At 39.4% G+C, this 27956-nt stretch overlaps 1 protein-coding gene across 3 annotated transcripts; it reads right to left on the bottom strand.

The window, feature by feature from the left end:
- Window positions 1-655: 655 nt before the first annotated feature.
- rfesd (Rieske (Fe-S) domain containing) lies at window positions 656-27110 on the bottom strand. Of its 3 annotated transcripts, XM_034167111.1 has the most exons (7): window positions 26968-27096; window positions 6438-6471; window positions 5900-5995; window positions 5148-5234; window positions 4825-4985; window positions 1387-1421; window positions 656-1152 (listed from the first exon to the last, which is right to left on the bottom strand). In XM_034167111.1, exons 5-7 carry the CDS (start codon window positions 4979-4981, stop codon window positions 865-867), a joined length of 480 nt encoding a protein of 159 aa, XP_034023002.1. In that variant the 5' UTR covers window positions 4982-4985; window positions 5148-5234; window positions 5900-5995; window positions 6438-6471; window positions 26968-27096; the 3' UTR covers window positions 656-864. The 3 variants fall into 3 exon arrangements, with proteins under 3 accessions (XP_034023002.1, XP_034023001.1, XP_034023003.1); XM_034167110.1 differs by lacking the exons at window positions 5148-5234; window positions 5900-5995; window positions 6438-6471 and having other exon boundaries at window positions 26968-27110; XM_034167112.1 differs by lacking the exons at window positions 5900-5995; window positions 6438-6471; window positions 26968-27096 and having other exon boundaries at window positions 5148-5381.
- Window positions 27111-27956: the final 846 nt, after the last annotated feature.

Below are 27956 nucleotides of genomic sequence, written 5' to 3'. Positions count from 1 at the left end.
CAAGTCACTGAATGTGTGTTGGACTTTATTTACATCAGTTACGAAGAAATACAAACAGTAGGGCTGTCAATGCAATTTATAAGAAAACAGATGTATTAATCCAGTTTTTAACAAACATTTTTTATGGAGTGACCAGCAACTGCCTTTGTGCTGTCATGTAGTAATCAGAATGCCTACCCACCTCCCCCCACATCCACCGAAAAAAATGTGTTGTAAAAATTGTGTAAATATAAAATTAGGTTTGTAATTTCATAATTTATTAATTATTTTAATCAAACTAGGTAACAGGACCCATGGGCATGCAGAAAGTAAGGGCTTCAGCAGTCTGATTTTTGGCATTGAAATAATTTGTATTGAACTAACCCCAGTGATAGACCTTTGGTAAATTTGATCTTTCCTTGGCAATTCCAGAAACCACCTATGAGTGCCAAATTTGGTGGACATTAGAATGAAAAAAATGTACATTTTGACCTCTGACACCAATTACCTTGACGTTTGCAAAAACAAACTCTCTGGACTTTTGACTGCCATCCACATAACAAGTTTGGTGTAAATCAGCCAAAGGGCTGAGGTGGAGTTATGGGAACAGACAGACAGACAGACAGATATTCAAATTATAGTTTGACACAAAAAATAATAACAATAATAATAATAAATCTCCTTTTTGTTGGAATAGGCATGTTTGCACATTTCACATTAAGGTTGGTGGGGGTTAAAGGTAGTCCATGGCTGCCTGAATGATTAGTTGAGGAAGGATTACAGTATGTGTGTGTCACCAAACCTATAATATCGCTTCATTCAAGATCAGAGGAAACAAGCACACACTATCCACATACAACCCAGATCAGAAGATCTATGTTCCTATCAAGATTTTGCCTTCTCAGCAGCCTCAGCTTTTTCCCTCTCCACTTTGCCCTTCTCTCCTTGGTAAAAGTCCGACTCGATACTGCTCGGATTGTCAGACAGTTTCACATAGATGTTCCCATTGGTCTCAGAGACGGTGTGGACCCGTTGTTTCACCCCTTTGGACATCCATCTGGCAGCAGGCAACAGTTCCCCATGGACTTTGGCCTTGTACAGGCCTTCCCCTTCAGCCAAAGAGATCTTGTACTTGTGCTTTGGACAAATTATGCACACCTTGCCACCCAGTTCCTGTGAAGGCAGGAAACAACCTCACAAATGTTTGGCACATGCATTGCATTAATGCATGCAGGTTTATTACAGCGTCCTTCTGTGCCTCCACTCAGAGGATTTCATTTGCAGTTTGAACAATAGAAGCCAGCGAGATCTTTACTCACAAAGACATACAGTTGTAAAACCAGTAGTAGAGTTTGCTCTTGCTTAACCAATGCTGTATTTGAAATGATAGTCAAGTGTATTCCTCACCTCAATATCTCCATTCTGCAGATTTCCTCCAGCATCTATTAGAAGGGAACAGGATCAGTGTATTGCAGAATAAGCAAATAATTTATAGCACCCTAAGTGTTTGCTGGCTGCATGCACTTTGAAGGTGTTTTGCACTAAAATATCCAAGGGATTCCACATCAAAGTAGATAGCAGCTTAATAAAGACATTTGAAATCCAGGCTGTAGTTCCCAGCCGTGTCCCATCTGACAGACAGAGCCTGGATTTCATGTACTGCACTATATCCATATTAACAATTAACCTCTCTGTGGCCTTCTGCCATGAAGATGTGACTGGCAAAGCAAAAGGCAAGCGTTATGTACAAACATAGTTTTCAGTTCTTGCTACTGCATCTTATCATAGACCGTGGGCCAAGCAGGTTTTGGTACCTCTTGCTTCACTGTAGGGATGGTACCTGGTTTCCTCCATTCATGACACCTGCCATTCATGCCAAAGAGTTCATTCTTTATCTAATCAAACCAGAGAATTTTGTTTCTCATGGTCTGAGAGTCCTTCAGGTGCCTTTTGGCAAACTCCAGGTGGGCTGCCATGTGCCTTTTACTTAGTCAGGGAGGTGACCAAGAACCCGATGGTCACTCTGTTACAGCTCCAGCATTCCTGTGTGGAGAGAGGAGAACCTTCCAGAAGGACAACCAGCTCTGCAGCAATCCACCAATCAGGCCTGTATGGTAGAGTGGCCAAACGGAAGCCACTCCTTCTCCCACAATCACTCAGTTTAGACAGACAGCCAGCTCTAGGAAAAGTCGAGGTGGATCTGAACTTCTTCCATTTACGAATGATGGAGGCCACTGTGCTCATTGGGACCTTCAAAGCAGCAGATTTGTGCCTCGACACTATCCTGTGTCAGAGGTCTGCAGACAATTTATTATGCTTGGTTTGTGCTCTGACATGCACTTTCAACTGTGGGACCTTATATGTAGACAGGTGTGTGTGTGTGTGTCTTTCCAAATAATGTCCAATCAACTGAAATTACTCCAGGTGGACCCCAATTAAGCTGTAGAAACAGGATGTGCCTAAGCTGAATATGAGCTTCATGGCAAAGGCTGTGAATATTTATGTACACGTCATTTCTTAGTTTTTTATTTTTAATAAATTTGCAAAAATCCCAAACTTTTTACACAGTCATTATGGGTTACTGTGTGTAGAATTTTGAGGAAAATGAATTTCATCCATTTTGGAATAAGGCTGTAATGTCACAAAATGTAGAATGCACTGTATTTGCATTGTGAGGGAATGCCAGAGAACAATATTTTGGCCATGTAGCATGCTTCCCTGAGCATCATCCAGCTTTCTGGTGTGTCACTGTTGAGGACATCAGCACATGGGAAAGGTTAACCCCCTCCACACATAACACGATTGAAGCAGAATGTCGCAAAAATGAGGAGTCAAATGACACTCGTGGAAAATCGGAGCCGCACTCGAGCACCTCGTACAGCAGTCGCCACATTCATTCGGGCATGGCACATGCACTCTATATTCACATGCACTGGAAACCCATTCGAACAGTGGCCGTGATAAGCTCACACTGCCATTTGATCGTGTTCAGAGCATTTGTAGGGCATGCCGTGCGTAGGTCGGACATATCATGATGATATCATCGTCCATGTCGAACCGTGACTAAATGGAGCAATTTAGACAGCCTTCACACCAGCGGCCGAATGTCTTTGAATGCCGGACAAATGACCAGTTGACCCACTCCCAGCTGGAGTCGGCTGAAGTCCAGGTACCACCCAGGACCATCCAACAGCACTCGCGGGGCACATAGAAACAGCTGGGCCATTCGTGCTACCAGCACGAGAGTAGAGAGCAGTTGACCATTGTCGACCTGGCTGTAGGAACGGCCCCACGTTTTCTAAGTGCCCCATGAGTGTGCCGTTACCATGCAACACACGTCATACAGGGCCCCCCAACACATGTGGACATGTGGCATGCGAGTGTGTCACAACACCCCCCCCCCCCCCGCAACATGTGAGTGTGATGCCCCCCCACGCCAGGATCAAACATTGTCAGGAGCGGCTGAGGTGGCTACAGTGCAATTGCTATCCAGCGCAGCATGTATCTGGACGGCTATAATGTCCAACTGGGACACCTGAGTGCTGTGGAACACCATGGCATATAAAACCCAGCCCTCCAGCGTGTCATAGCGTCAGAGCACCAGTCAACCGGACAGCCACGTGACGTGACATACAATCACTGATCACGGCCTAGGGGCACTCACCAAGGCAATCAGTTGATGCCAGCGCTCGCGGACGCACCAAAGCCGTCAGATGATCACACGTGCATTCACCAAGGTGAGCCATGTTGCACTACAGTGTCATATACAACCCCAATTCCAATGAAGTTGGAACGTTGTGTACAATGTAAATAAAAACAGAATATAATGATTTAGAAATCCTCTTCAACCTATATTCAATTGAATACACCACAAAGACAAGATATTTAATGTTCAAACTGATAAACTTTATTGTTTTTGTGCAAATATTTGCACATTTTGAAATGGATGCCTAAAACACGTTTCAAAAAAGCTGGGACATGGGCAACAATGCTCAAAGAACACCTGTTTGGAACATTCTACAGGGGAACAGGTTAATTGGAAACAGGCGAGTTTCATGATTGGGTATAAAAGGAGCATCCCCAAAAGGCTCAGCCATTCACAAGCAAAGATGGGGCGAGGATCACCACTTTGTTAACAGCGGCGTGAAAAAATAGTCCAACAGTTTAAGAACAACGTTTCTCAATGTTCAACTGCAAGGAATTTAGGGATTCCATCATCTACAGTCCATAATATAATCAGAAGATTCAGAGAATCTGGAGAACTTTCTACACGTAAGCGGCAAGGCCGAAAACCAACATTGAATGCCTGTGACCTTCGATCCCTCAGGCGGCACTGCATTAAAAAACAACATCATTGTGTAAAGGATCTTACTGTGAAGGTTCAGGAACACTTCAGAAAACCATTGTCAGTTAACACACTTTGTCGCTACATCTACAAGTGCAAGTTAAAACTCTACCATGCAAAGCGAAAGCCATACAACAACAACATCCAGAAATGCCATACAGTTGCGCAGCGGGTGTATATAATTAAAGCGCACCTCATTGTGGTGTCTTTTTTGTTTTTGTGGTCACAGAGAGCTGGGTGAACACACAGAACTGCTGCATTTGACTCTGGAACACAGGTGAACAGCAGCCTGGCGCACACCAGCCAGTGTTGTGCCAAAGTAGTTATCCCCATCAGAATTTAATCCCCTGGCACGGGAGTGCACACTCACTCAGTGCAGTGTCTTTTTTGGACTGCATTTAAAAATGTGACATCTTGAATGGATGCTGTGAATTGAAAACCCACCCTTATAATAAAAAACACAAAAACCTGCCTCCACCCATGGTAAGAAAAGTACTCACGGTAACAGTAACAGTCTATAGCATAGAAGACTCCTTGATGATAGACAATCAGGACATCCCGTCCCTCCAGTGTTCTGACAGAATGCTTCGCATCGATTAGTTCATCCTTCTTTCCCACAAAATGAGGCTCTCCTTTGGGCTGCTCCTTCTCCTCCATGACACTGTTTGCAAAGTGAGTATGAAATGTCATTTAAAATGTGTATTTTTCATTATTGCATCCCCAAACATTCTGTTTATACACTAAAGAATGTGGCACGCACAGATGAGAATAGTTTAACATTAAAAGTGTTGCTTTACAGATGTGTCAGAGGTTGTGTTGGTACCTCCCATCCCAAATCTACAACAAACAGGAATAAGGACCATGAGGCCATTTTCTCTTCTGTTTTCAGCTTCATGACTTCATGACCCCTCTGTGGAGAGGAAAAACAGCTCAAAAACAAGAGCCCTATAGACCCACGAACAACATGGTTCTTTTCACAATCACAAATGTTGCACACAAGCAAGGACAACTGGCCAAAAGCAACATCATACATCAAGTAAATGGTAAATGGACTGCATTTATATAGTGCTTTTCCATCTGCATCAGACGCTCAAAGCGCTTTACAAATAATGGCTCACATTTACCCCGATGTGGGGGTGCTGCCATACAAGGCGCTCACTACACACCAGGAGCAATAGGGGATTAAAGACCTTACCCAAGGGTCCTTAGTGATTTTCCAGTCAGGCTGGGAACCGAGCTTGAACTGAGGATCTTCTGGTCTCTAGCCCAACGCCTTAACCACTAGACCATCACCTCTCCCAAGTACACATTATGTTTTAAAATTACCTTTAGAAATAATTATTGACACTATAATGTATTTCATATGTACAATATTCTTCATTTTCTACAGCCTGCTTATTCCAATTAAGGGTCATGGGGGAAATCCAGTGTAGTGTACATTCTACCAGCACATTCAGATCTTTAAGTACTCACTCAGAATCGGTTAAGGTCAGCTTTAAACGCTAAGCAAAGCAGGTGTTTCCTATTAGTCATCAGCTCTCAACCACATTCCTTAACATCAGTTATCTCACTCACCTCTCTCTGCTTACAGATCACAGACAAGACACACCCTCCTCCACCCAAACTGCCACCAGTTGGTCTCTGTCCTCTGCCTGGGGGTAGGCTCCGTCCCTGCCATTTCCATTGGAGAATTTACAATTATCTCAGTTCTACTCTCTGCCATGATGGGGACCAGTACCAGATCTATTACACTATAGACTATTAACTTTCTGCACATTATCTTGTTGTATAAAAATGATAAACTTTAATTTGTCCCCTGAGTCTTTCTGGTTGAGCTGGAGCCTATCCCAGCAGTCTGTCGCATGGCTATATACAATATTGATAATATTTATTAAAACTCCAAATCAGACAAAACTGGAACAATCCGAAAATGCAAATAAATTTTAAAAATCCACTGTTCCTTGCATTTATTTGACTTCTACTTCATTGCAGACAATATAAACCCAAGATATTTTATAAAAGAGAAAAATAGCTGGTGCAAGACAGAAGTAGGTGCTGAAAAATTTAATAAGGTGCTAAAAACATACAAAAAAAGTATACAAAAGAGACTAACGTTTCGACGTGAAAGTCACATCTTCATCAGAGTCCTGCAAAGACAAGGATGGTACAGCTTAAATACTAATAAGAACCAGGTGTCCTAATGCTTCAAAAGGGCATGACCATCCGTCAAACACAGCACTCACTCAATTAGTAGTCAATTCATGATTAGAGACACACTGTCCCAAAACAAACATGACAAAAACCAGAATAAAAAAACAATTATTAATATTAAAGAAAACAAGTAAATTTTAGTTCTTCATTCAAACCAAAAGGTTCCAAGGTGCCTAAAGTATAAATCCAAAATGCTTCTCTACATAAAGGTTTTTAATTATATCACCTCCTCTGGGTGGAACTGTAATTCTCTCAATCCCCCAAAATTTTAACAATGCTGGGGAGCCATGACTGGCCTGTTTATAATGCCTTGCCATGGCATAAGTTAGATTCTGAGTACGGATTGCTGTTTTATGTTCAGCTATCCATAATTTAAGTTGATGTTTTGTTTGGCCAATATATGCCAATCCACAAGGGCATTTTAAGAGATATACTGCATGTCTAGTATTGCAGTTGATAAATGAAGAAATAGAATATTGCTTACCAGTACGAGGATGAGAGAAAGACGAAGCATTAGTGGAATTAGGACAATGTGCACAATTGCCACATCTAAAGAAACCTTTTGGTGGGCTGGAAGGCCAGGCAGTTGAGACGGGAATAGTCATATCTGAATGAACAATTCTATCACGAATATTATGGGCACGCCTCAATATAAATTTAGGCGGTTCAGCACAGATGTCTTTAAGTGTGGGATCACTCTTAAGAATGTGCCAATGTTTATAAATTATGTTTTTTATTCTTACCGCCAATGGAGCATAGCAGGTAGAAAAAAAAAACAATTTAGATGTTGAAGAAGATTTAGATTTTTTCTTAAGTAAAGAGGCACAATCAGTATTTAGAGCTCTATCCCATGCATTACCAATATCAATTTTATTATAACCACGCTGTCCAAACAGAGTTGCTAGATGAGCTGCTTTTGACATAAAATCAGTGATAGTACTACAGTTTCTTCTGACTCGCAAAAACTGACCCATTGGTATGTTACGAACTAAATGGGGCGGATGATTACTATCTGCTCTTAATAAAGTGTTTCTACTAAGAGGTTTACGGTAAATAGCTGATTGCAAAAAATTATTAGAATCCTTATAAATAGTAAGATCTAAAAAGTCAATGGAATGAGGATTATAATTCATAGTAAAAGGTAAATAATCTGTGCTAAAATTAATATAATTCAAAAATTGATGTAACTCATCATGTGTGCCCCTCCAAATTAAGAGGATCAATATATCTACACCATAATGATATTTTTGAGTGAAAACGGTTATTTTCAATATTAAAGATATGTTTCTCTTCCCAAAAAACCATCAATAAACAGGCGTATGATGGAGCAAAAGCACTCCCCATAGCAGTCCCCTGTAACTGTAGATAATATTTGTCCGAGTATTTAAAAATATTATTCGATAAGACAATCTCAACCAATATCTCAACCAAGATATTTTGTTTTGTGTAGAAACAAAAGGGCACTTTTGAAGCAAAGATTCAAACTGAAAGGAACAAATGTATTCATGAACGATCACTTGACCAAAAAGAATGCTGACATAGCCAAGAAAGCAAGATACCTGAAGAAACAGCAAAGAATCCAGCAAACGTGGGTAACAAATTGTAAGATTCTCATCAAACTGAATGGTACACCAGAAGAAGCAAAAGTTATGGTGGTGAGAAATATAGAAGAGCTTGACAAATACAACTGAAAGATAAAGGTAACAACGTGAGACTCTATACACCACTATGAACATTACAACAAACACATCCACACCAAGGAACAACAAAGATACAGATCTGCTACAGAGAATCTTAGAATTTAAACAAAAGGAACTGGAAATATTTAAATATACCGAGCACAACACACAAGACCAGGAAAATGAAACTGACCCGGTCAACAACCTTCTTGTTTCAATAAATATGAACTGTGATTACTGTACACAAGACCAGTATACAAATGTCATGACTTCGGACGACAAATTATCAATCATACATTTCAACAGCCAAAGTTTGTACACTAATTTTAACTCTATTAAGGAATATTTGCAACAGTTCATATCCATTTAGTATTGCTGCCATATCAGAATCCTGGTTACAAAAGGAAAAAGGCATTGATTTTGATTTAGATGATTATGAGTTGCATTATGTAAACAGGAAAAACAAAACAGGAGGTGGCGTTGCATTATATATATATTCACAAAACAATTCAGTTTACGGTTGTAGAAAGTATGTCATTAACAATAGATGGAGTAATGGAATGTCTGACAGTCGAAATATACAACAAAAAGAAAAAAACATTATTGTAAGTTGTGTATATCGGTCACCTGGTTCAAGTATTGACATTTTTAATGAACAAATGGAAAAAATGTTTTCGGAAATAAGTACTAAAAACATATTTGTCTGTGGGGATTTTAACATAGATCTTTTGAATCCTGAAAAACAGAAATCAATAGATGCTTTTTCTGACACAATGTATAGTATGTCCCTTTATCCAGCAATTATAAAACCAAGCAGGATAACATCTCACAGTGCCACAATAATCGATAATATCTTTACGAATATGAAAATGCATATAGCAATTTCATAGAAATTTTCTGCACATTGTATAACAAACATTGTCCTCTTAAAGAATACCATAAAACTAAAAAATATAATAAACGTCCTTGGCTAACCAAAGGAATATTAAAAGCCTGCAAAAAGAAAAACAGCCTTTATAAAAAATGTATTAATTCAAAAACAAAAGAAGCTGAAATAAGATATAAAGTATATAAAAACAAATTAACAGAAGTCATCCAAATAAGTAAAAAGTTGTACTATAATGAAATCTTACAAAAAAAAAAAAAAAAACAACATTAAAGAAACTTGGAACATTTTGAATAACTTAATTAAACCAGGATCCTCCAATATAAGATATCCAGACTATTTTATTGATAAAATTTTCTTCATAATTACAACATGAACAACATAGTAAATGGTTTCAATAAATTTTTTGTACATGTTGGCCCCGACTTGGCTGCTGAAATCCCAATTCAGCAGTCTAATGAAACCATAAATAGAAATATAAATTCAATTTTTCTTTCAGCAACAAATGAACAGGAAATAAAAGACATTGTTAACAAATGCAGAAACAAACTATCTACAGACTGTCACGATATAGACATGGTATTAGTAAAAAAAAAAATCATAAATAACATTTCAAAACCTCTGACCTATGTCTGTAATTTGTCATTCCAAACTGGATGTTTTCCGAAAAAAATGAAAATTGCAAAAGTTATACCACTTTACAAAAATGACAATAAACATATTTTTACCAATTATAGACCAATTTCTTTACTTCCACAATTTTCAAAAATCTTAGAAAAATTGTTTGACTCTCGTTTGGAAAAATTCATAGAAAAATATTAGTTAATAAATGAAGGTCAATATGGCTTTAGAAAGAAAAGAACCACTTCAATGGCTATTATTGAGGCAATAGAAGAAATCACTAATGCACTGGACAGAAAAAGATATACTGCTGGAATATTCATTGATCTTAAAAAAGCCTTTGATACAATTAACCATTCAATTTTAATCAATAAATTAGAGAATTATGGTATCAGAGGAGTAGCAGGAAACTGGATAAAAAATCTTACAGATAGGGTCCAATATGTGAAAATGAGAAACTACAAATCCGAATATCTTGGCGTTGCTTGTGGTGTCCCCCAGGGGGCAGTGTTGGGTCCCAAATTATTTAATATGTACATTAATGACATTTTTAATGCATCCAGATCACTGAAACTAATATTATTTGCTGATGATACAAATATATTCTATAGTAGTGACAATTATAATGAACTTATAAATACTGTAAATGACGAACTAAGCAAAATAAAAAATGGATGGACAGTAACAAATTATCACTAAATTTAAATAAAACAAAAGCAATGATATTTGGTAATTCTAAGATTAAATCTAATTTACAAATAAGCATAGCCGGTGTCCAAATCGAAAATTTAGCTGAAAACAAATTTTTAGGAGTAATAATAGACAGTAAATTAACATGGAAAGCCCACATCAAACACATAAAAATGAAAATTTCAAAAAGCCTCTCTATTATGAATAAGGTAAAGCAATTTCTTGATCATAACACACTCCGTACATTATATTGCTCCTTAGTTCTCCCATACTTAACATATTGTGTTGAAGTGTGGGGTAATAATTATCAATGTTCAATACAACCATTATTTATATTACAAAAATGATCAATAAGGATCATACATAAAGCTGGATTTTTAGAACATAGCAATAATCTTTTTATGCAATCAAAATTACTTAAATTTCATGACCTTGTAAAATATTATACATTACAGATTCTATTCAAGGTATTTAATAAGTCACTGCCAAGTAACATCCAAAAGTTCTTTTCATTCAGTGAGTGTGTTCACAATCTTAGAGCTTTGCTAAATTCACATTATTTAAAGTTAGAACCACCCGGAAAATTTTTTGTGTGTCTGTATGTGGAGCTAAGTTATGGAATGGTTTGGATGTCAAACTCAAGCAATGCCAAAATATTCATGAATTCAAGTCACATTATAAAAAGAGGGTCTGGGATCGGTACAGAATGATTGAGACTCAACAATAAAAGCCATTTTACATTCATGGCTCATGGCTCTGTATCACAATTGTTAGTTTGTGCATTATATGTTTATTCCCTTCATATGTTTGGTTCTTTACCGTAATTGGTATTGTTGCTCTCTTATCATTGTTGGTATGTGTTTTATATGTTTGTTTCCTTACCGTAAATGGTACTGTTGTTTTCTTACCATTGTTGGTATGTGCATCATATGTTTGTTTCCTTACCGTAATTGATATTGTTGATATCTTACCATTGTTGGTATGTGCATCGTTGCTTGTTTATCATAATGGTATTGTTTTCTTGCCGCTGTTGGTATCTATTGTGGGAAATTACAAGTATTTAAATGTATTATTTTCTTAATTTTTTATTAAAATCTAATTGACGGGAAGCAGCTATGTACTTTTATGTTAAATTTGAATAAAGGGGTGGGATTAAGTACGTTTTCTTCTTCCCACTCCTTTTTGAGCGGAAATAATGACCTGAGTTAATAGTAAATTTAATTTATTGTTTAATTTATTGTTAAATTGTTTTTCAGTTTTTCTGTTTTTCTGCATTTCTTATCCTCTGCTCAAATAAAATAGATGATGATGATGATGATGATGATATAATCAGAAGATTCAGAGAATCTGTAGAACTTTCTACACGTAAGCAGCAAGGCCGAAAACCAACATTGAATGCCTGTGACCTTCGATCCCTCAGGCAGCACTGCATTAAAAACCAACATCATTGTGTAAAGGATCTTACCGCGTGGGCTCAGGAACACTTCAGAAAACCATTGTCACTTAACACAGTTTGTCGCTACATCTACAAGTGCAAGTTAAAACTCTAACATGCAAAGTGAAAGCCATACATCAACAACATCCAGAAACACAGCTGCCTTCTCTGGGCCCGAGCTCATTTGAAATGGACAGACGCAAAGTGGAAAAGTGTGCTGTGGTCTGATGAGTCCACATTTCAAATTGTTTTTGGAAATCATGGATGTCGTGTCCTCCGGACAAAAGAGGGAAAACACCATTCAGATTGTTACCAGCGCAAAGTTACACAATTTACACATCTGTGATGGCACCATCAATGCTGAAAGGTACATCCAGGTTTTGGAGCGACACATGCTGCCATCCAAGCAACATCTTTTTCAGGGACGTCCCTGCTTATTTCAGCAAGACAATGCCAAATCACATTCTGCGCGTGTTACAACAGTGTGGTTTCATAGTAAAAGAGTGCAGGTACTAGACTGGCTTGCCTGTAGTCCAGACCTGTCGTCCATTGAAAATGTGTGGCGCGGTGGTTTCCGGTTGGCGGCAAGCAAAATGGACATGTAACTCAGAGCTCTCGCCAGGAAATCACAAACTCATCCCCAAAACTGAGACAACTCGAAATTCAACATTGAAGGACAAGTGGGGATGAGCGGGGAACAAAAAAGAGGAAGACAACAAAAACAGAGACCTCAGAACAAAGCCAAAAACGATTCAGAAATGGGGAAGAAGGTACCACTCGAGAGGATAAGCTAATGGCTAATGCTAAGGGAGCTAAACTAACAGCTATTACGTGGCAGGACGGGCTGTATAGCATAACAAAAGAAATACGAGAGCTTAAACAAAAAATGAAAAGTGACTTTGTGATGCTCAAAAACGAAGTTAAGTCAGACTTAAAGCAGGAATTCAGTACGTTTAAAGAACAGGTTGACCAGACGTTGTTGAAAAACATGAAAAAACTTTCAGAGCAGAAACAAGCTTTGGAAGAGGTGCAAAAGTGAATAGAAGAACTGGAAGAATTGAGTATTGTCAAAACAAGCCCTCCTCTCTGCTTTGGAAGTGCAACGGGATATGAAAGAGAAGTTAACTGACTTGGAAGGAAGATCAAGGAGAAATAATATCCGAATCTTCGGGGTATCGGAGGGAACGGAGGGGGACTTAGTCCCCCGCTACGTGGAGAACATGCTGCGGAGGGAATTGGAGCTACCAGCTGAGACCCGTCTCTCAATTCAACGAGCACACAGGGCAATAGCTGGACGCCCTGGACCTGGAGCAATGCCTCCGTCGATCATTGTGTACTTTTTGGAATTTGATACTAAAGAGTCCCTTCTTAAGAAAGCATGGAAGAAACGAATACAAGTGAATGATAAAACACTGTTTTTTGACCACGACTACCCCAGCGAGGTAGTTAAAAAACGTAACGCATACAGTGGCATCAAAAAGGTACTGAAGACACACAGTATTAAATTCCAAACACCATTGACAAGAATCAGAATCCATTGGCAAGACGGGCCAAAAACTTATGGCAGCTCACAGGAGGCAGCAAAAGAGATGCGGGAGAGAGGACTTGACGTGGAGATGGAAGAAGAACAAGAGGAGGCATTCAACAACAGGATCAAAGAAGTGTTTCCATGGGAGAGGAACCAGGAGTCATCTGCGAGGAGAGGAGCCAGTCAAAGAGCAAAAGTGAGGCTTCAGGAGTTTCGAAGAAGAGGCGAAACAAATAAAGGGAGGTAGTTGTAAGCAGACATTGTCAGCACAGGTATCACTGACTAAAATACAAAAATATATTTTTAATACAAGGTTACATTATAAGTAGAGTTTTAAGTTTGCAAGTAAACATTATTATTATTATTATATATCAATGTTGATTTGTGTTTTGTTTTGTTGTCTTTACTTGATAATCGTTAACCCCATACAAATTGTCATATGGAAAAACAATTAAACCTATTTTTTTATTTATACTGGATAGATATTTTGGATAAGCTACAACCTACCTCCCTAGCTAAATTCCCGTCTTTAAAGCACAATTTTGGCGAGACAATCGAAAACTGTTGGACTAGTGTAGAATGAAGGGGAGACTCATTCGTGAGTCCATCTCCACCACTACAGAGGGGCTCTCCTACTCCAGGAGGCTTTACCCCTCCACCACCAACAGGACATTGGGACCAGTTAAAGGTCCTCGGATTTACCGGATACAGGTTCACAACTGTTCTTTTCAGGTTATAGTTCTTATTGTTAAATGTGTTCTTCGTGGCATTTTGACAAATAAGAATCTTTTTTTGTTAAAGATGCAACTTAATCCTTTGAATATAACATCACTTAACATAAATGGACTGAATAATCCAATAAAAAGAAAAAAGGCTCTCAGTAAGTTTAAAAAAAGAAAAAGCTGAAGTAATCTACTTGCAAGAAACACACGTCGCAATCTTAATCTCTAATAATATCAAATTTGAATGTACGTATAAAAGAAGTAAAAGATAAGGAAGGCAGATATTTTATGATTAAAGGGAAGTTAGAGGAAGAACTGGTTACATTATTTAACATATATGCCCCCCCCCCCAGAGTCAAAGAAATATTTTTATAAATTAGAATTTGATATCATTACTCAGGAGTCAGATGGGATATTAATTAGTGGAGGTGATTTAAATATTGTTTTTGACAGGGTTTTCTATATATTAGCAATATGATTATCAAATATTAATGTCTTTACTTTGATGTACTGTCTTTGATCTTGTCTTTGATTCTGTTGTCTATTTTCATATATCCATATATGCATGTGTGAGAGTTCATGTACTATTACTCTTTTAATCACTTATTGTTAAAGCAGTCATATACGAGGTCTGTTAGAAAAGTATCGTACATTTTTATTTTTTTCAAAAACTATATGGATTTGATCAAGGGCGTAGGTTTGGTCTCAGCTTTGGTAGGGACAATACCACCCCCCTGCCCACCACCACCACCACCCCCTAACCCACTCATACCATTAGATGCACAAGTACAGCATAATACATAACATATGACAACATAATGCTGAATAATTTAACACTTTATTTACATTATTAAGTGTGTGGGCAGACAAAGAAATAGCTTAAATAACAAACCCGAAATCACGAATCTATTCTATAGGCCTACACCTGAGAGAACAAGACAACAAAAAAAATACTTGTGGAGCTAACAAAAAAAAAAAGTTTTTGCAACCAAGATGTATAAACTATTCTCTTCATCAATAATGCAGTTGTAGGTATCTGGCAACCTAATATGCCAACAAAAAAAAGGGCTTTACAATGATATATAGGGTGTATTACGGTAAACGTAAGCCTGTGATGTCATAACGCAGAGGAAAAACACGGAAGTTTCACACTAGTGCGCCGCTGATTCTCATTACCGTAAGTTCTCATGTAAGCCCTCACTCTGAAAAATTTCAACACTGACAGCAAGCCAAGAACCCGTGCTTTCCAACAGTATGCTATATGTTGCATATATTACGGTAAAGTGCGTTCGGTGACTTTTGAAACGAGGGAAAAGTATGAAAAAGAGCGCAAAAGTGACAGAAAAGTACAGACAGCAAACATAAATGTAGTAATTTTTGAGGAAAAGGCAGGGTGTTAGTGTCATTTGTGAAGGTGTGTGTGCGTGTTTGTGTGGGTGTGCAGTTTATTTTAAGTGTGGCGCACAGCATTGTTCGCAACCCCTCCCCCCCGCCCTTCTTGTTTTTCTGCACCGGAGCAGTGTTGCCAGATATGAAATATGAAACTATCGTACCAAAACCTCAAAATGATCGTATTTTGGGAGAAATTATTGTACACAAACAAAACGCATACAACGTAGCTATTTTAGCGTTTTTTTTTAATTTACAAAGAATTTTATGTCACATTTTTAAACAGTAATTATAGTAATGGGGAAACTATGGCACAAAAAGAACGCAAATGCACAAGCAAATGCACTACCAGACTAGAAAGATTTTTTTTTTTTTTTTTCTGTGAAGGGACACAAACGTGTTAATTACCAGACTAGAAAGAGTCGAATTCAACCTCGAGGTCGCTGTCGTCATCCGATGCCATGGACACTTGTGCAGATTTTGTTGAACACAGAAAAAAATGTTGACACCTCCATAAGGAACTTTAACTTTTTTTTATTCTTCTTGTATATCTCTTTGCTCTTGTGTTTTGTTCGTTTGTTATTGCATTTGTTGAAATAAAGTTTCGAAGAAAAAAAAAAAGATGTTGGTTGGGGAATCTTCCTGTCCTGCAGAGATTGGATGGGAACTCATTACTTTGTATGGAGAGGGGGCGGGCTTTCAAATGACTTTGTCCCGGTCGCCCAAAGCCAGCATTTGATGCCGCCTGAGTGCAACACCTGCAAAATGATTCTTGGGTGTCAGAGAGAGATGCGTGTTTGGGCAACCAACTGAAATTATCGTACATATTGGATTTTTTCCCATTATTGATCGTACATTTATTGATCGTACATCGTACAGAGGGCAAGACTATCGTACAAATACGATAATTATCGTACATCTGGCAACACTGCACCGAAGCCACCCATCCTCTGTGCTCCGGGACCTCCCACTTTACAAATGAAGCACTGCCTGCCACGAGATGCGCTTTGTTTACGTCCATGTGAGAAGAACGTGAGCTAATGAAATTGCAACATGGGTAACCCTGTCACTCTGGCACGTCGAAAACACAAAACGTGACGACTAAAATTATAGTATCGAGTTTGCAAAAAAATAGTGAATGATTTTGTTATATAAAAAAAATTCTAAATATTGGTAGGGACTATTTTGCCATCCCAAAATATTGGTTGTGACTTGTCCCTATGGTCCATATGCAAACCTACGCCCCTGGATTTGATTCATATGTTTTTACATCAGCCAAGCTTGAACCTTCGTGCGCATGCGTGAGTTTTTCCACGCCTGTCGGTTGCGTCATTCGCCTGTGGGCAGGCTTTGAGTGAGCACTGCTCCACCCCTCTCGTCGTTGTTTCATTGCGAGGAAATGGCGGAATGATTTGGGCTTTTTTTCCATCAGAATTTTTTCAGAAACTGTTAGAGACAGGCAGCTGGAAACCACTCGAAAAATTTATCTGGCTTTCGGTGAAAATTTTACGGGCTTCACAGAGAATAAGGAGTGTTACTACAGCTTTAAGGACGGCCCACAATGGCGCACGGCGCACCGCGCTTCGAACCGCCATCGAGAGGCAGAAAACACCACATCATTTCTAAACAGATTGCTGTGTGGAGCCGGGACCGTCATGTGCACTTTCTCTGGTTATCACAAGAGCTGGACATCAGCCATTTTCCGGCAGATTTCACTTTTAACAAGAGATTTTGTCATGGAAAGCTACGCGGAGGCTTCGCGCGTCATGACCGATTCGCTGATGAAGCGAGACAAAGGAACACCTCCGTTTCGGAGTGTTAGAGGACAAGTTGGGACATGCCCAGCTCTCCACAATTTCTCTTATACTCACTCGACTGGTAAGCACTGAAAGCCGAGATAGGCATGTCCCAACAAAAAATTATGGAATCATGAAAAACAAAAGAACGCTCCAACACATCACTAGTATTTTGTTGCACCACCTCTGGCTTTTATAACAGCTTGCAGTCTCTGAGGCATGGACTTAATGAGTGACAAACAGTACTCTTCATCAATCTGGCTCCAACTTTCTCTGATTGCTGTTGCCAGATCAGCTTTGCAGGTTGGAGCCTTGTCATGGACCATTTTCTTCAACTTCCACCAAAGATTTTCAATTGGATTAAGATCCGGACTATTTGCAGGCCATGACATTGACCCTATGTGTCTTTTTGCAAGGGATGTTTTCACAGTTTTTGCTGTATGGCAAGATGCATTATCATCTTGAAAAATGATTTCATCATCCCCAAACATCCTTTCAATTGATGGGATAAGAAAAGTGTCCAAAATATCAACGTAAACTTGTGCATTTATTGATGATGTAATGACAGCCATCTCCCCAGTGCCTTACCTGACATGCAGCCCCATATCATCAATGACTGTGGAAATTTACATGTTCTCTTCAGGCAGTCATCTTTATAAATCTCACTGGAACGGCACCAAACAAAAGTTCCAGCATCATCACCTTGCCCAATGCAGATTCGAGATTCATCACTGAATATGACTTTCATCCAGTCATCCACAGTCCACGACTGCTTTTCCTTAGCCCATTGTAACCTTGTTTTTTTCTGTTTAGGTGTTAATGATTGCTTTCGTTTAGCTTTTCTGTATGTAAATCCCATTTCCTTTAGGCGGTTTCTTATGCCTCGGTCCCACCGAATAATGAAGGCTGAAGAAGGAGCCATGCATGGGTCTGGGGTGATTATTTGAAGAATGACCCACGTTTTCATCTTAACACGTATCCACTATGAAGGTGCCACTATGTGCCTCTCTGTACCCCGCATGTGCCGCGTAGCAGCCTCTAGTGAGCCACGACCGACCTGTCATTACAGCCTGGAATGGCTCGCATCAGCCACACTAAGCCACGTAGTGCCATGATAGCGCCATGATAGCGCCATGATAACGCCATGTTGGCGCATGTTTAGGCATGAGTTTGATCCAAACCTCCAGCCCTCCCACACCTGGTCCTTTCAAAGTGTGGGTTTTCAATTCATAGATTCACAGCATCATTTAAAGATGTCCCTTCTTTTTTTTTTTTTTTTTTACGCAGTCCAAAAATAGACACTCCATCACAGTTCCGCAGTTGTGCGCTGTGCGCCAGGCCGCAGTCCACCTGTAATGCACCAGACCAGCTAGACCCGAACCATATGGGTTCCTGGAGAGCCGCCTCTGTGCTCCTCGCTGGCTCCGCGGCTCTCTGGCTTTTTTTTTTTTTTTTTTTTTGCAGCTTTAAACACACAATACTTTATGTTTGTCCGTTTATTTCTGCAAAATCACTCTTTTGCGCGTGCGCTGCTGTTGTGCTTTCATGGACAGCCGCCTCTCTGCTCTTTCTGGCTTCCGTTCCATCTTGCTGGCTTTATTTTTTCCCTGGCTTTAAGCACAATCATTTTTACAACGTGATTCCACTTTTGACATTGTGTTCGTCTGTTTATTTCTGCAAAAGCGCTCTTTTGCGTGCGGTGCCGTTCTACATATAGAATGAGGTGGCCGTTTTATTATATACACCTGTGGATCATTTTCAATATATATATTTCTTTATTTCTTCCGCAGCTTACAAGTCACCATGATACAACTTTTAACTTTGTGTTGTGTCTTCAAAATTGCTCTTTTGTGCGCTCTCCACCTGTGTTGCCGCACAGCTCCTGCTCTTAGCTGTTCCACTGGAGTTATTATCTTCCATGGCTTTAAACACACATACACTTTCACGCAGTCACCCAAATTGTAACTTTGTGTTCGTCCAATATTGACTGAAATATCACTCTTTTGTGAGCTGGCGTTCTGCCTAAATGCTTGTTTGAAGCGTGATGAGGAGTCACTACTGCCTCAGTGCGCACACACAGCGGAGCTCATGTGATACATTAATTCCAGAAGGATTACAGGTATTTTCGGCATCAAAGGTTTGACAGAAAATGATTAATCCGCTACAAAATAATTATTTTAGAGTTCAGCGCACAGAGCAGGTGGAAATTGGTGTGCAAAGAGGAGACCCGCTCCAAAAATAGCCTCTCAGGTCTTGCCTCAGTGCGCGCACACACTGATCCATTAACAAGATATTAAATCAACATACTTTTACATACAACAGACATCAACATACAGACATACCTTTATAGCGAGGAACTGTTTTATCAAGCTATAAAAAACATAAAAAAATAATTACCTTAAGCTGCTCAAAATACATTCCACATGGAGCAGGAAAGAGAGGAAAAAAAGTGTCTAGATGAAACAGTCCTCTGTGATGCCAGAAGTGATTAGAAGTGTTTTCAACATCCAAGGTTTGTCAGAAAATGATTAATCCACTACAAAATATATAGAGTCCAGCGCACAGAGCAGGTGCAATTGTGTGCACAAGAGGAGGAGCCGCTCCAAAAATAGCCTCTCAGGTCCTGCAAAGGTGCCAGGCGCACGGATAATGGACTTTTTGCAAACTCGTAAGCACCACGCAAATGCCTCTAAGCCATCGTAGTAACTCGAACACAAACTGTGCGACGCTGTTGTTGCTAAATTTTGAACATCTTGAAATTAGCGCCACGCTCAGAGAGGAGCCTCGTTAACTGAAGATAATGCCTCTAAGAGCCACTCTGAGCCACTATAATGCCACGATAGCTCACGAAAGAAAAAACAGGGTGCGTGGCTCCTTCTTCACGCGGTGGGACTGAAGCTTTACAGTTCGGTCACAGACGTTGACTCCAGTTTCCTCCCATTCATTCCTCATTTGTTTTGTTGTGCATTTTCAATTTTTGAGACATATTGCTTTAAGTTTTCTGTCTTGACGCTTTGATGTCTTCCTTGGTCTACCAGTATGTTTGCCTTTAACAACCTTCCCATGTTGTTTGTATTTGGTCCAGAGTTTAGACACAGCTGACTGTGAACAACCAACATCTTTTGCAACATTGCGTGATGATTTACCCTCTTTTAAGAGTTTGATAATCCTCTCCTTTGTTTCAATTGACATCTCTCGTGTTGGAGCCATGATTCATGTCAGTCCACTTGGTGCAACAGCTCTCCAAGGTGTGATCACTCCTTTTTAGATGCAGACTAACGAGCAGATCTGATTTGATGCAGGTGTTAGTTTTGGGGATGAGAATTTACAGGGTGATTCCATAATTTATTCCTCAGAATTGAGTGAGTCCATATTTTTTCCCTCTGCTTGGTCTAAAAAAGTAACCGTTACTGACTGCCACAATTTTTTTCCTGATTTCTTATAGTGTTTCTTAAAGCCAGAAAGTTGCCATTTGAAATGACTTTAGTTTTGTGTCATGTCTGTGATCTGCTTTTTTTCTACAAAATTAAACAACTGAATGAACATCCTCTGAGGCCGGTGATTCCATAATTATTGCCAGGGGTTGTATGTAACTTTATTTCAATAAATATGAGAGGCAGGTGGGCGGGGCCCTTCAGAGCTGATGAGACGGTCGGTGGCGAGGGGTCACGCTCGTTTGCTCTCTCCCGATCAGGAAAAGAAATTCAGTTTCTCCTGCGTGATTATTTTCTGTGTTAACCGAGTTGTTCTTTTCAGGTCCAACTCTGAACAACTCTGACAGTTTTGAACCACTCTTTGGGCACTACTAGCAAGACAAGAGGCAGTAAAACCAATATAGCCCACTACATAAATACAACTTTGAAAGAATTGGGAATAATGGATGTCTGGAGAGAGTCCCATCTGTTGAAAAAGGACTACACATTTTATTCAGCCCCACATTCAATCTACACGAGAATAGACTATTTCTTAATGAATAATGAAGATAGATTCAGAATAGTAGAATGCAAGATAGGCACAGCTGACCTGTCTGACCATTGTTCACTATACCTGACCGTAAACTTAAATAGGAGAACCAACATTACAAACTGGAGATTGAACATTGGATTGCTAAATGATAAAAAAAAAATTAGTGGAAAAAATAAGAAAAGACATTGAAATATATAGAAACAAAAATGACCAGGGAGGAATAGAGCCCACCATATTGTGAGATGCTATGAAGGCAGTAACACGGGGTAAACTAATATCAATAGCTTCATATATACTCAACAAAAATATAAACGCAACACTTTTGGTTTTGCTCCCATTTTGCATGAGATTAACTCAAAGATCTAAAACTTTTTCCACATACACAATATCACCATTTCCCTCAAATATTGTTCACAAACCAGTCTAAATCTGTGATAGTGAGCACTTCTCCTTTGCTGAGATAATCCATCCACCTCACAGGTGTGCCATATCAAGATGCTGATTAGACACCATGATTAGTGCACAGGTGTGCCTTAGACTGCCCACAATAAAAGGCCACTCTGAAAGGTGCAGTTTTGTTTTACTGGGGGGGGGGAAACCAGTCAGTATCTGGTGTGACCACCATTTGCCTCATGCAGTGCAACACATCTCCTTCGCATCATCCGTGAGAGAACACCTCTCCAACGTGCCAAACGGCAGTGAATGTGAGCATTTGCCCACTCAAAATCGGTTACGACGACGAACTGGAGTCAGGTCGAGACCCAATGAGGATGACGAGCATGCAGATGAGCTTCCCTGAGACAGTTTCTGACAGTTTGTGCAGAAATTCTTTGGTTATGCAAACCGATTGTTCCAGCAGCTGTCCGAGTGGCTGGTCTCAGACGATCTTGGAGGTGAACATGCTGGATGTGGAGGTCCTGGGCTGGTGGGGTTACACGTGGTCTGCGGTTGTGGGGCGGTTGGATGTACAGCCAAATTCTCTGAAACGCCTTTGGAGACGGCTATGGTAGAGAAATGAACATTCAATACACGAGCAACAGCTCTGGTTGACATTCCTGCTGTCAGCATGCCAATTGCACGCTCCCTCAAATCTTGCGACATCTGTGGCATTGTGCTGCATGATAAAACTGCACCTTTCAGAGTGGCCTTTTATTGTGGGCAGTCCTAAGGCACACCTGTGCACTAATCATGGTGTCTAATCAGCATCTTGATATGGCCAACCTGTGAGGTGGGATGGATTATCTCAGCAAAGGAGATGTGCTCACTATCACAGATTAGACTGGTTTTGTGAACAATGAATGGTGATATTGTATATGTGGAAAAGTTTTAGATCTTTGAGTTCATCTCATACAAAATGGGAGCAAAACCAAAAGTGTTGCGTTTATATTGTTGTTGAGTGGAGTATCAGGAAACTGCAAAGGAGCTACAAAAACTCAAAGAACTGCATAAGAAGACTAACGACACAAATACATTGTTAAAATCAAGGAAGTAAGAACTAAGATAGATAATATACTAACAATGGAAAAAAAAAAATTAGATTTCTAAAACAGACTTACTATGAAGGAGGCCCGCAAGCACTAATCACTGGTGAGGCAATTAAGAAACAAACAACAGCTCAATACAATTTTAAAAATTAGAGACCCTATATCAAATCATTAAAGTTTAAACCAGAAGAGATTGAGAGGGCATTTGAAGATACTATACAAATCTACATAAACAAACCTAGAGACAATTAAAACAGTTCTAAATTCATTAGAGCTTCCAGTATAGGAATTCACAAAATACTAAATTGTTCTGAGATTACGAGAGAAAGAATTAGAAGATGCGTTAAAAGAATGAACCCTAATAAGACTCCGGGACTAATGGATTTCACGTAGAATGGTATAAAACCTTAAAAAAAAAAGAACTCTGAACACTGTCCAGGGCAGATGGCAGACAGCGTGTGTGGCGTCGTGTGGGTGAGCGGTTTTTCTGATGTCAATGTTGTGGATCGAGTGGCCCATGGTGGCGGTGGGGTTATGGTATGGGCAGGCGTCTGTTATGGACGAAGAACACAGGTGCATTTTATTGATGGCATTTTGAATGCACAGAGATACCGTGACGAGATCCTGAGGCCCATTGTTGTGCCATACATCCAAGAACATCACCTCATGTTGCAGCAGGATAATGCACGGCCCCATGTTGCAAGGATCTGTACACATTCTTGGAAGCTGAAAATGTCCCAGTTCTTACTCACTCAAACATACTCACCGGACATGTCATCCATTGAGTATGTTTGGGATGCTCTGGACCGGCGTATACGACAGCGTGTACCAGTTCCTGCCAATATCCAGCAACTTTGCACAGCCATTGAAGAGGAGTGGACCAACATTCCACAGGCCACAGTTGACAACCTGATCAACTCTATGCGAAGGAGATGTTTTTGCACTGCATGAGGCAAATGGTGGTCACACAGATACTGGACGGTATCCCCCCAATAAAACAAAACTGCACCTTTCAGAGTGGCCCTTTATTGTGGGCAGTCTAAGGCACACCTGTGCACTAATCAGGGTGTCTAATCAGCATCTTGGTATGGCACACCTGTGAGGTGGGATGGATTATCTCAGCAAAGTGAGAAGTGCTCAGTAATCACAGATGTAGACTGGTTTGTGAACATATTTGAGGGAAATGGTGATATGGTGTATGTGGAAAAAGTTTTAGATCTTTGAGTTCATCTCATACAAAATGGGAGCAAAACCAAAGTGTTGCATTAAGAGTGGTCAAACAGAGGACTGCTATGTTTAGTAAATTAATCAAAAGATCAATCAATCAATCAATCAATTTTTTTTATATAGCGCCAAATCACAACAAACAGTTGCCCCAAGGCGCTTTATATTGTAAGGCAAGGCCATACAATATTAGTAAACCCCAACGGTCAAAACGACCCCCTGTGAGCAAGCACTTGGCTACAGTGGAAGGAAAAACTCCCTTTTAACAGGAAGAAAACCTCCAGCAGAACCAGGCTCAGGGAGGGGCAGTCTTCTGCTGGGACTGGTTGGGGCTGAGGGAGAGAACCAGGAAAAAGACATGCTGTGGAGGGGAGCAGAGATCGATCACTATGATTAAATGCAGAGTGGTGCATACAGAGCAAAAAGAGAAAGAAACAGTGCATCATGGGAACCCCCCAGCAGTCTACGTCTATAGCAGCATAACTAAGGGATGGTTCAGGGTCACCTGATCCAGCCCTAACTATAAGCTTTAGCAAAAAGGAAAGTTTTAAGCCTAATCTTAAAGTAGAGAGGGTGTCTGTCTCCCTGATCTGAATTGGGAGCTGGTTCCACAGGAGAGGAGCCTGAAAGCTGAAGGCTCTGCCTCCCATTCTACTCTTACAAACCCTAGGAACTACAAGTAAGCCTGCAGTCTGAGAGCGAAGCGCTCTATTGGGGTGATATGGTACTAACGAGGTCCCTAAGATAAGATGGGACCTGATTATTCAAAACCTTATAAGTAAGAAGAAGAATTTTAAATTCTATTCTAGAATTAACAGGAAGCCAATGAAGAGAGGCCAATATAGGTGAGATATGCTCTCTCCTTCTAGTCCCCGTCAGTACTCTAGCTGCAGCATTTTGAATTAACTGAAGGCTTTTTAGGGAACTTTTAGGACAACCTGATAATAATGAATTACAATAGTCCAGCCTAGAGGAAATAATGCATGAATTAGTTTTTTCAGCATCACTCTGAGACAAGACCTTTCTGATTTTAGAGATATTGCTTAAATGCAAAAAAGCAGTCTCATATTTGTTTAATATGCGCTTTGAAAAGAGGTGAAATTAAGACCTTTCAGACTCTGCATAAGAGAATTGACTTGGACAAACAAGATTTTTATATGTATCTTCAGAATTTGGGACTATTATCACAAGGAAATAAGACCAGTCTCACCAGGGGAAATAACTACAATTACAGAAGTATTAAGTACGCATACAAGAATATGTGTGGAAAACTAATTTCAAAATTGTATCAAGGCTTTGTAGGTAACAGTAAAACTTCAACATTATACATAGAGATAAATGGAATAAAGAACTAAAGATGGAAATAAGTGATGAAATGCACAGGACACATCGAGTTCTAAAATGTGGACAATGTTCTGTTGGAAAAATATTGTACGTTTTTTCATTACTCCCACGATGAAGAGTTCACTGTCGGCACATCAACCTTGCTGGAGATTGTGTGGAGAGCAGGATGTTAATCACACACATATATTTTGGCATTGTATTATGTTGACAAGTTACTGGAATATGTTTGGAAAGAATTAAAGACATACTTGGATGAAGCTACCCAAAACATGTACAGTATTGTATTTAGTTATTTAACAGACATTGCAATCCCAATTAAAGACCGATACTTGGTGAAGATTCTTTGGCGGCCATAAAAAAAAGCAATTACACGAAAGTGTACAAGGCCACCGCTTCCCACCTCAGACAATTGGAGAGAAATAGTGGATGACATTTATAATATGGAAAGACTTACACATATTGTAAGACTACGCTACCAAAATTTGAAGAGCTGTGGAAAAAATGGACAGAATTCAAACTTCGGAGAAGAAATCTACGATCTATCTAAGATTTCTATGCCACTTTGTTTTGTTGTGATATTGTTCTTTTAAATGTGATTTGTTATGTTATAATGAAAATAAAAACGATAAGTGTAAAAAAAGAAAATGTGTGGCGCATTATGAAGTGCAAACATACGACAACGGAGACCCCGAACTGTTGAACAACTGAAGTGGTACATCAAGCAAGAATGGGAAGAATTCCACCTACAAAGCTTCAACAATTAGTGTCCTCAGATCCCAAACTCTTATTGAGTGTTGTTAGAAGGAAAGGTGATGTAACACAGTGGTAAACATACCACTGTCCCAGCTTTTCTGAAACATGTTGCAGGCATCCATTTCAAAATGAGCAAATATTTGCACAAAAACAATAAAATCATCAGTTTGAACATTAAATAGCTTGTCTTTGTGGTGATATCAATTGAATCTAGGTTGTAGAAGATTTGCAAATCATTGTATTCTGTTTTATTTACATTTACACAACATCCCAGCTTCATTGGAATTGGGGTTGTACAAAACCTAACATTTCATGATGTAGTTTGCTTTCAAAGAGAATTTTTTTTTAATTTCTCGTATACTTGATGTACAGTATATTTGGTGTTCGGGCTGTGCTTTTGCTAATGTGCAACATTTGAGCTTGTAAAAAATATGTTACTCAGGCCCCCTTAGCCTGCTGCCTACAAATACAACAGCTCAAAATCCATGAAGCCACATCCCTCAGCAGATTTGAAAAGGTATGAGTATAAAATATAAGGTGACCTACTAACCAATTACTTCTGACTGGCATCATTCCACACAACATCCAGCGAGCACAGTCCAACGTCAACTATGTGTGTATTCTGTGTGACAGTGCACCAAAAATATCTGCTACAGAGGAACGTTAACCCGAATGTATTTTATGTGTACAGTGGAGTGGAATAATGAGCATTCCAGTGCAGGCCCGTGTAAGCTCAGCAACAGTCATACATTCTGTGTAAATCTCAGCAAAGTAGAGGGAAAAAATGATGATTTATGTCAAGAACACAATGCCTTTTATTTTAGTGAAGCACAAACAAATATTGAGGCATTTTTTACAGTGTGTATAACCCTAACTATAGATTATTGATTTCAGATAACATACAAAACATATTACCTTATTAAGGGGATGTCTTTTCCTTGAAAGTCTGCAGCAGGTGTCCTTCTTCAAAATATGCATCAATTTAACTGTCAGTCAAGGGTTTGGTTGAGGAGGAGGCCCTGTCTTCATTATCTCCACCCGCAAGCTGCCCTGAGTCCTAGAACATTTCTTATCTGTCTCAGGCAACAGCAGCCGTTTGATCAGGAGCAATGTACTAAGTGTCCATATCAAAAGGCAGCCAATAAACTATCTATTTTGAGTTTGTTATTAGAGAAATTTCCCAGAGGGTGAATGCTATTTACAAGGGGTGACTGAAAGTTTTTTTAGAAGTTGAATTTTTTGGTAATTTTTTATCAACAACAGAGCAAATCACGTAAGCATACATCACAGAAGGAATTTAATATAAATTGGAGCACATCATAAAGACGTTCAATAAAATAAACGTCTCAGCATTATTTTCACAGCAAGTTACATGTGGTTTCAGCATCACAATATATCAGGGAAGAAAAAGTCAACTTTTAAGTGACAGATCTAAGGCACTCTACATTACAGTGATATAGAGGGGGGGAAAGTGGCAATTAACTCAAATGTACTAATCAGGCCTTTACCTAAATAAGGTTTCTGCAGCCCCACCATAGATTAAAATTAGACCTTTGAAGTCTTAATGAATATGTTATTTTTTCCATTTGGTACAGTTCCCCTACTTTTTGGACCCAGGCGCTGTAGGAGGGTGGGGCTAATTGCATCCATTTAATTATAATGCATTTCAAAGCTGCTGTAAAAAGAACATTTAAAATATATGATTTAGCCCTTCCCTGTATACCTGCTGGAATTATACCTAGTAATGCCCAGTGATGCCGGTAACGCGTTACTCTAATCTAACCACTTTTTTAGTAACGACGAACACTATTTTCCACTCAAATGCACCTAAACTTTCTTTCTGAGGACCACATGATGTGAAAATGCAATAAAACTTTCTTACCTGTAAATCTGTCATGTTTTCT

Source organism: Thalassophryne amazonica, chromosome 3, assembly GCF_902500255.1.
Source record: "Thalassophryne amazonica chromosome 3, fThaAma1.1, whole genome shotgun sequence".
Classification (NCBI taxonomy): domain Eukaryota; kingdom Metazoa; phylum Chordata; class Actinopteri; order Batrachoidiformes; family Batrachoididae; genus Thalassophryne; species Thalassophryne amazonica.
Note: the sequence above shows the minus strand (reverse complement) of the source record. Positions and strands in the feature narration are given on the sequence as shown.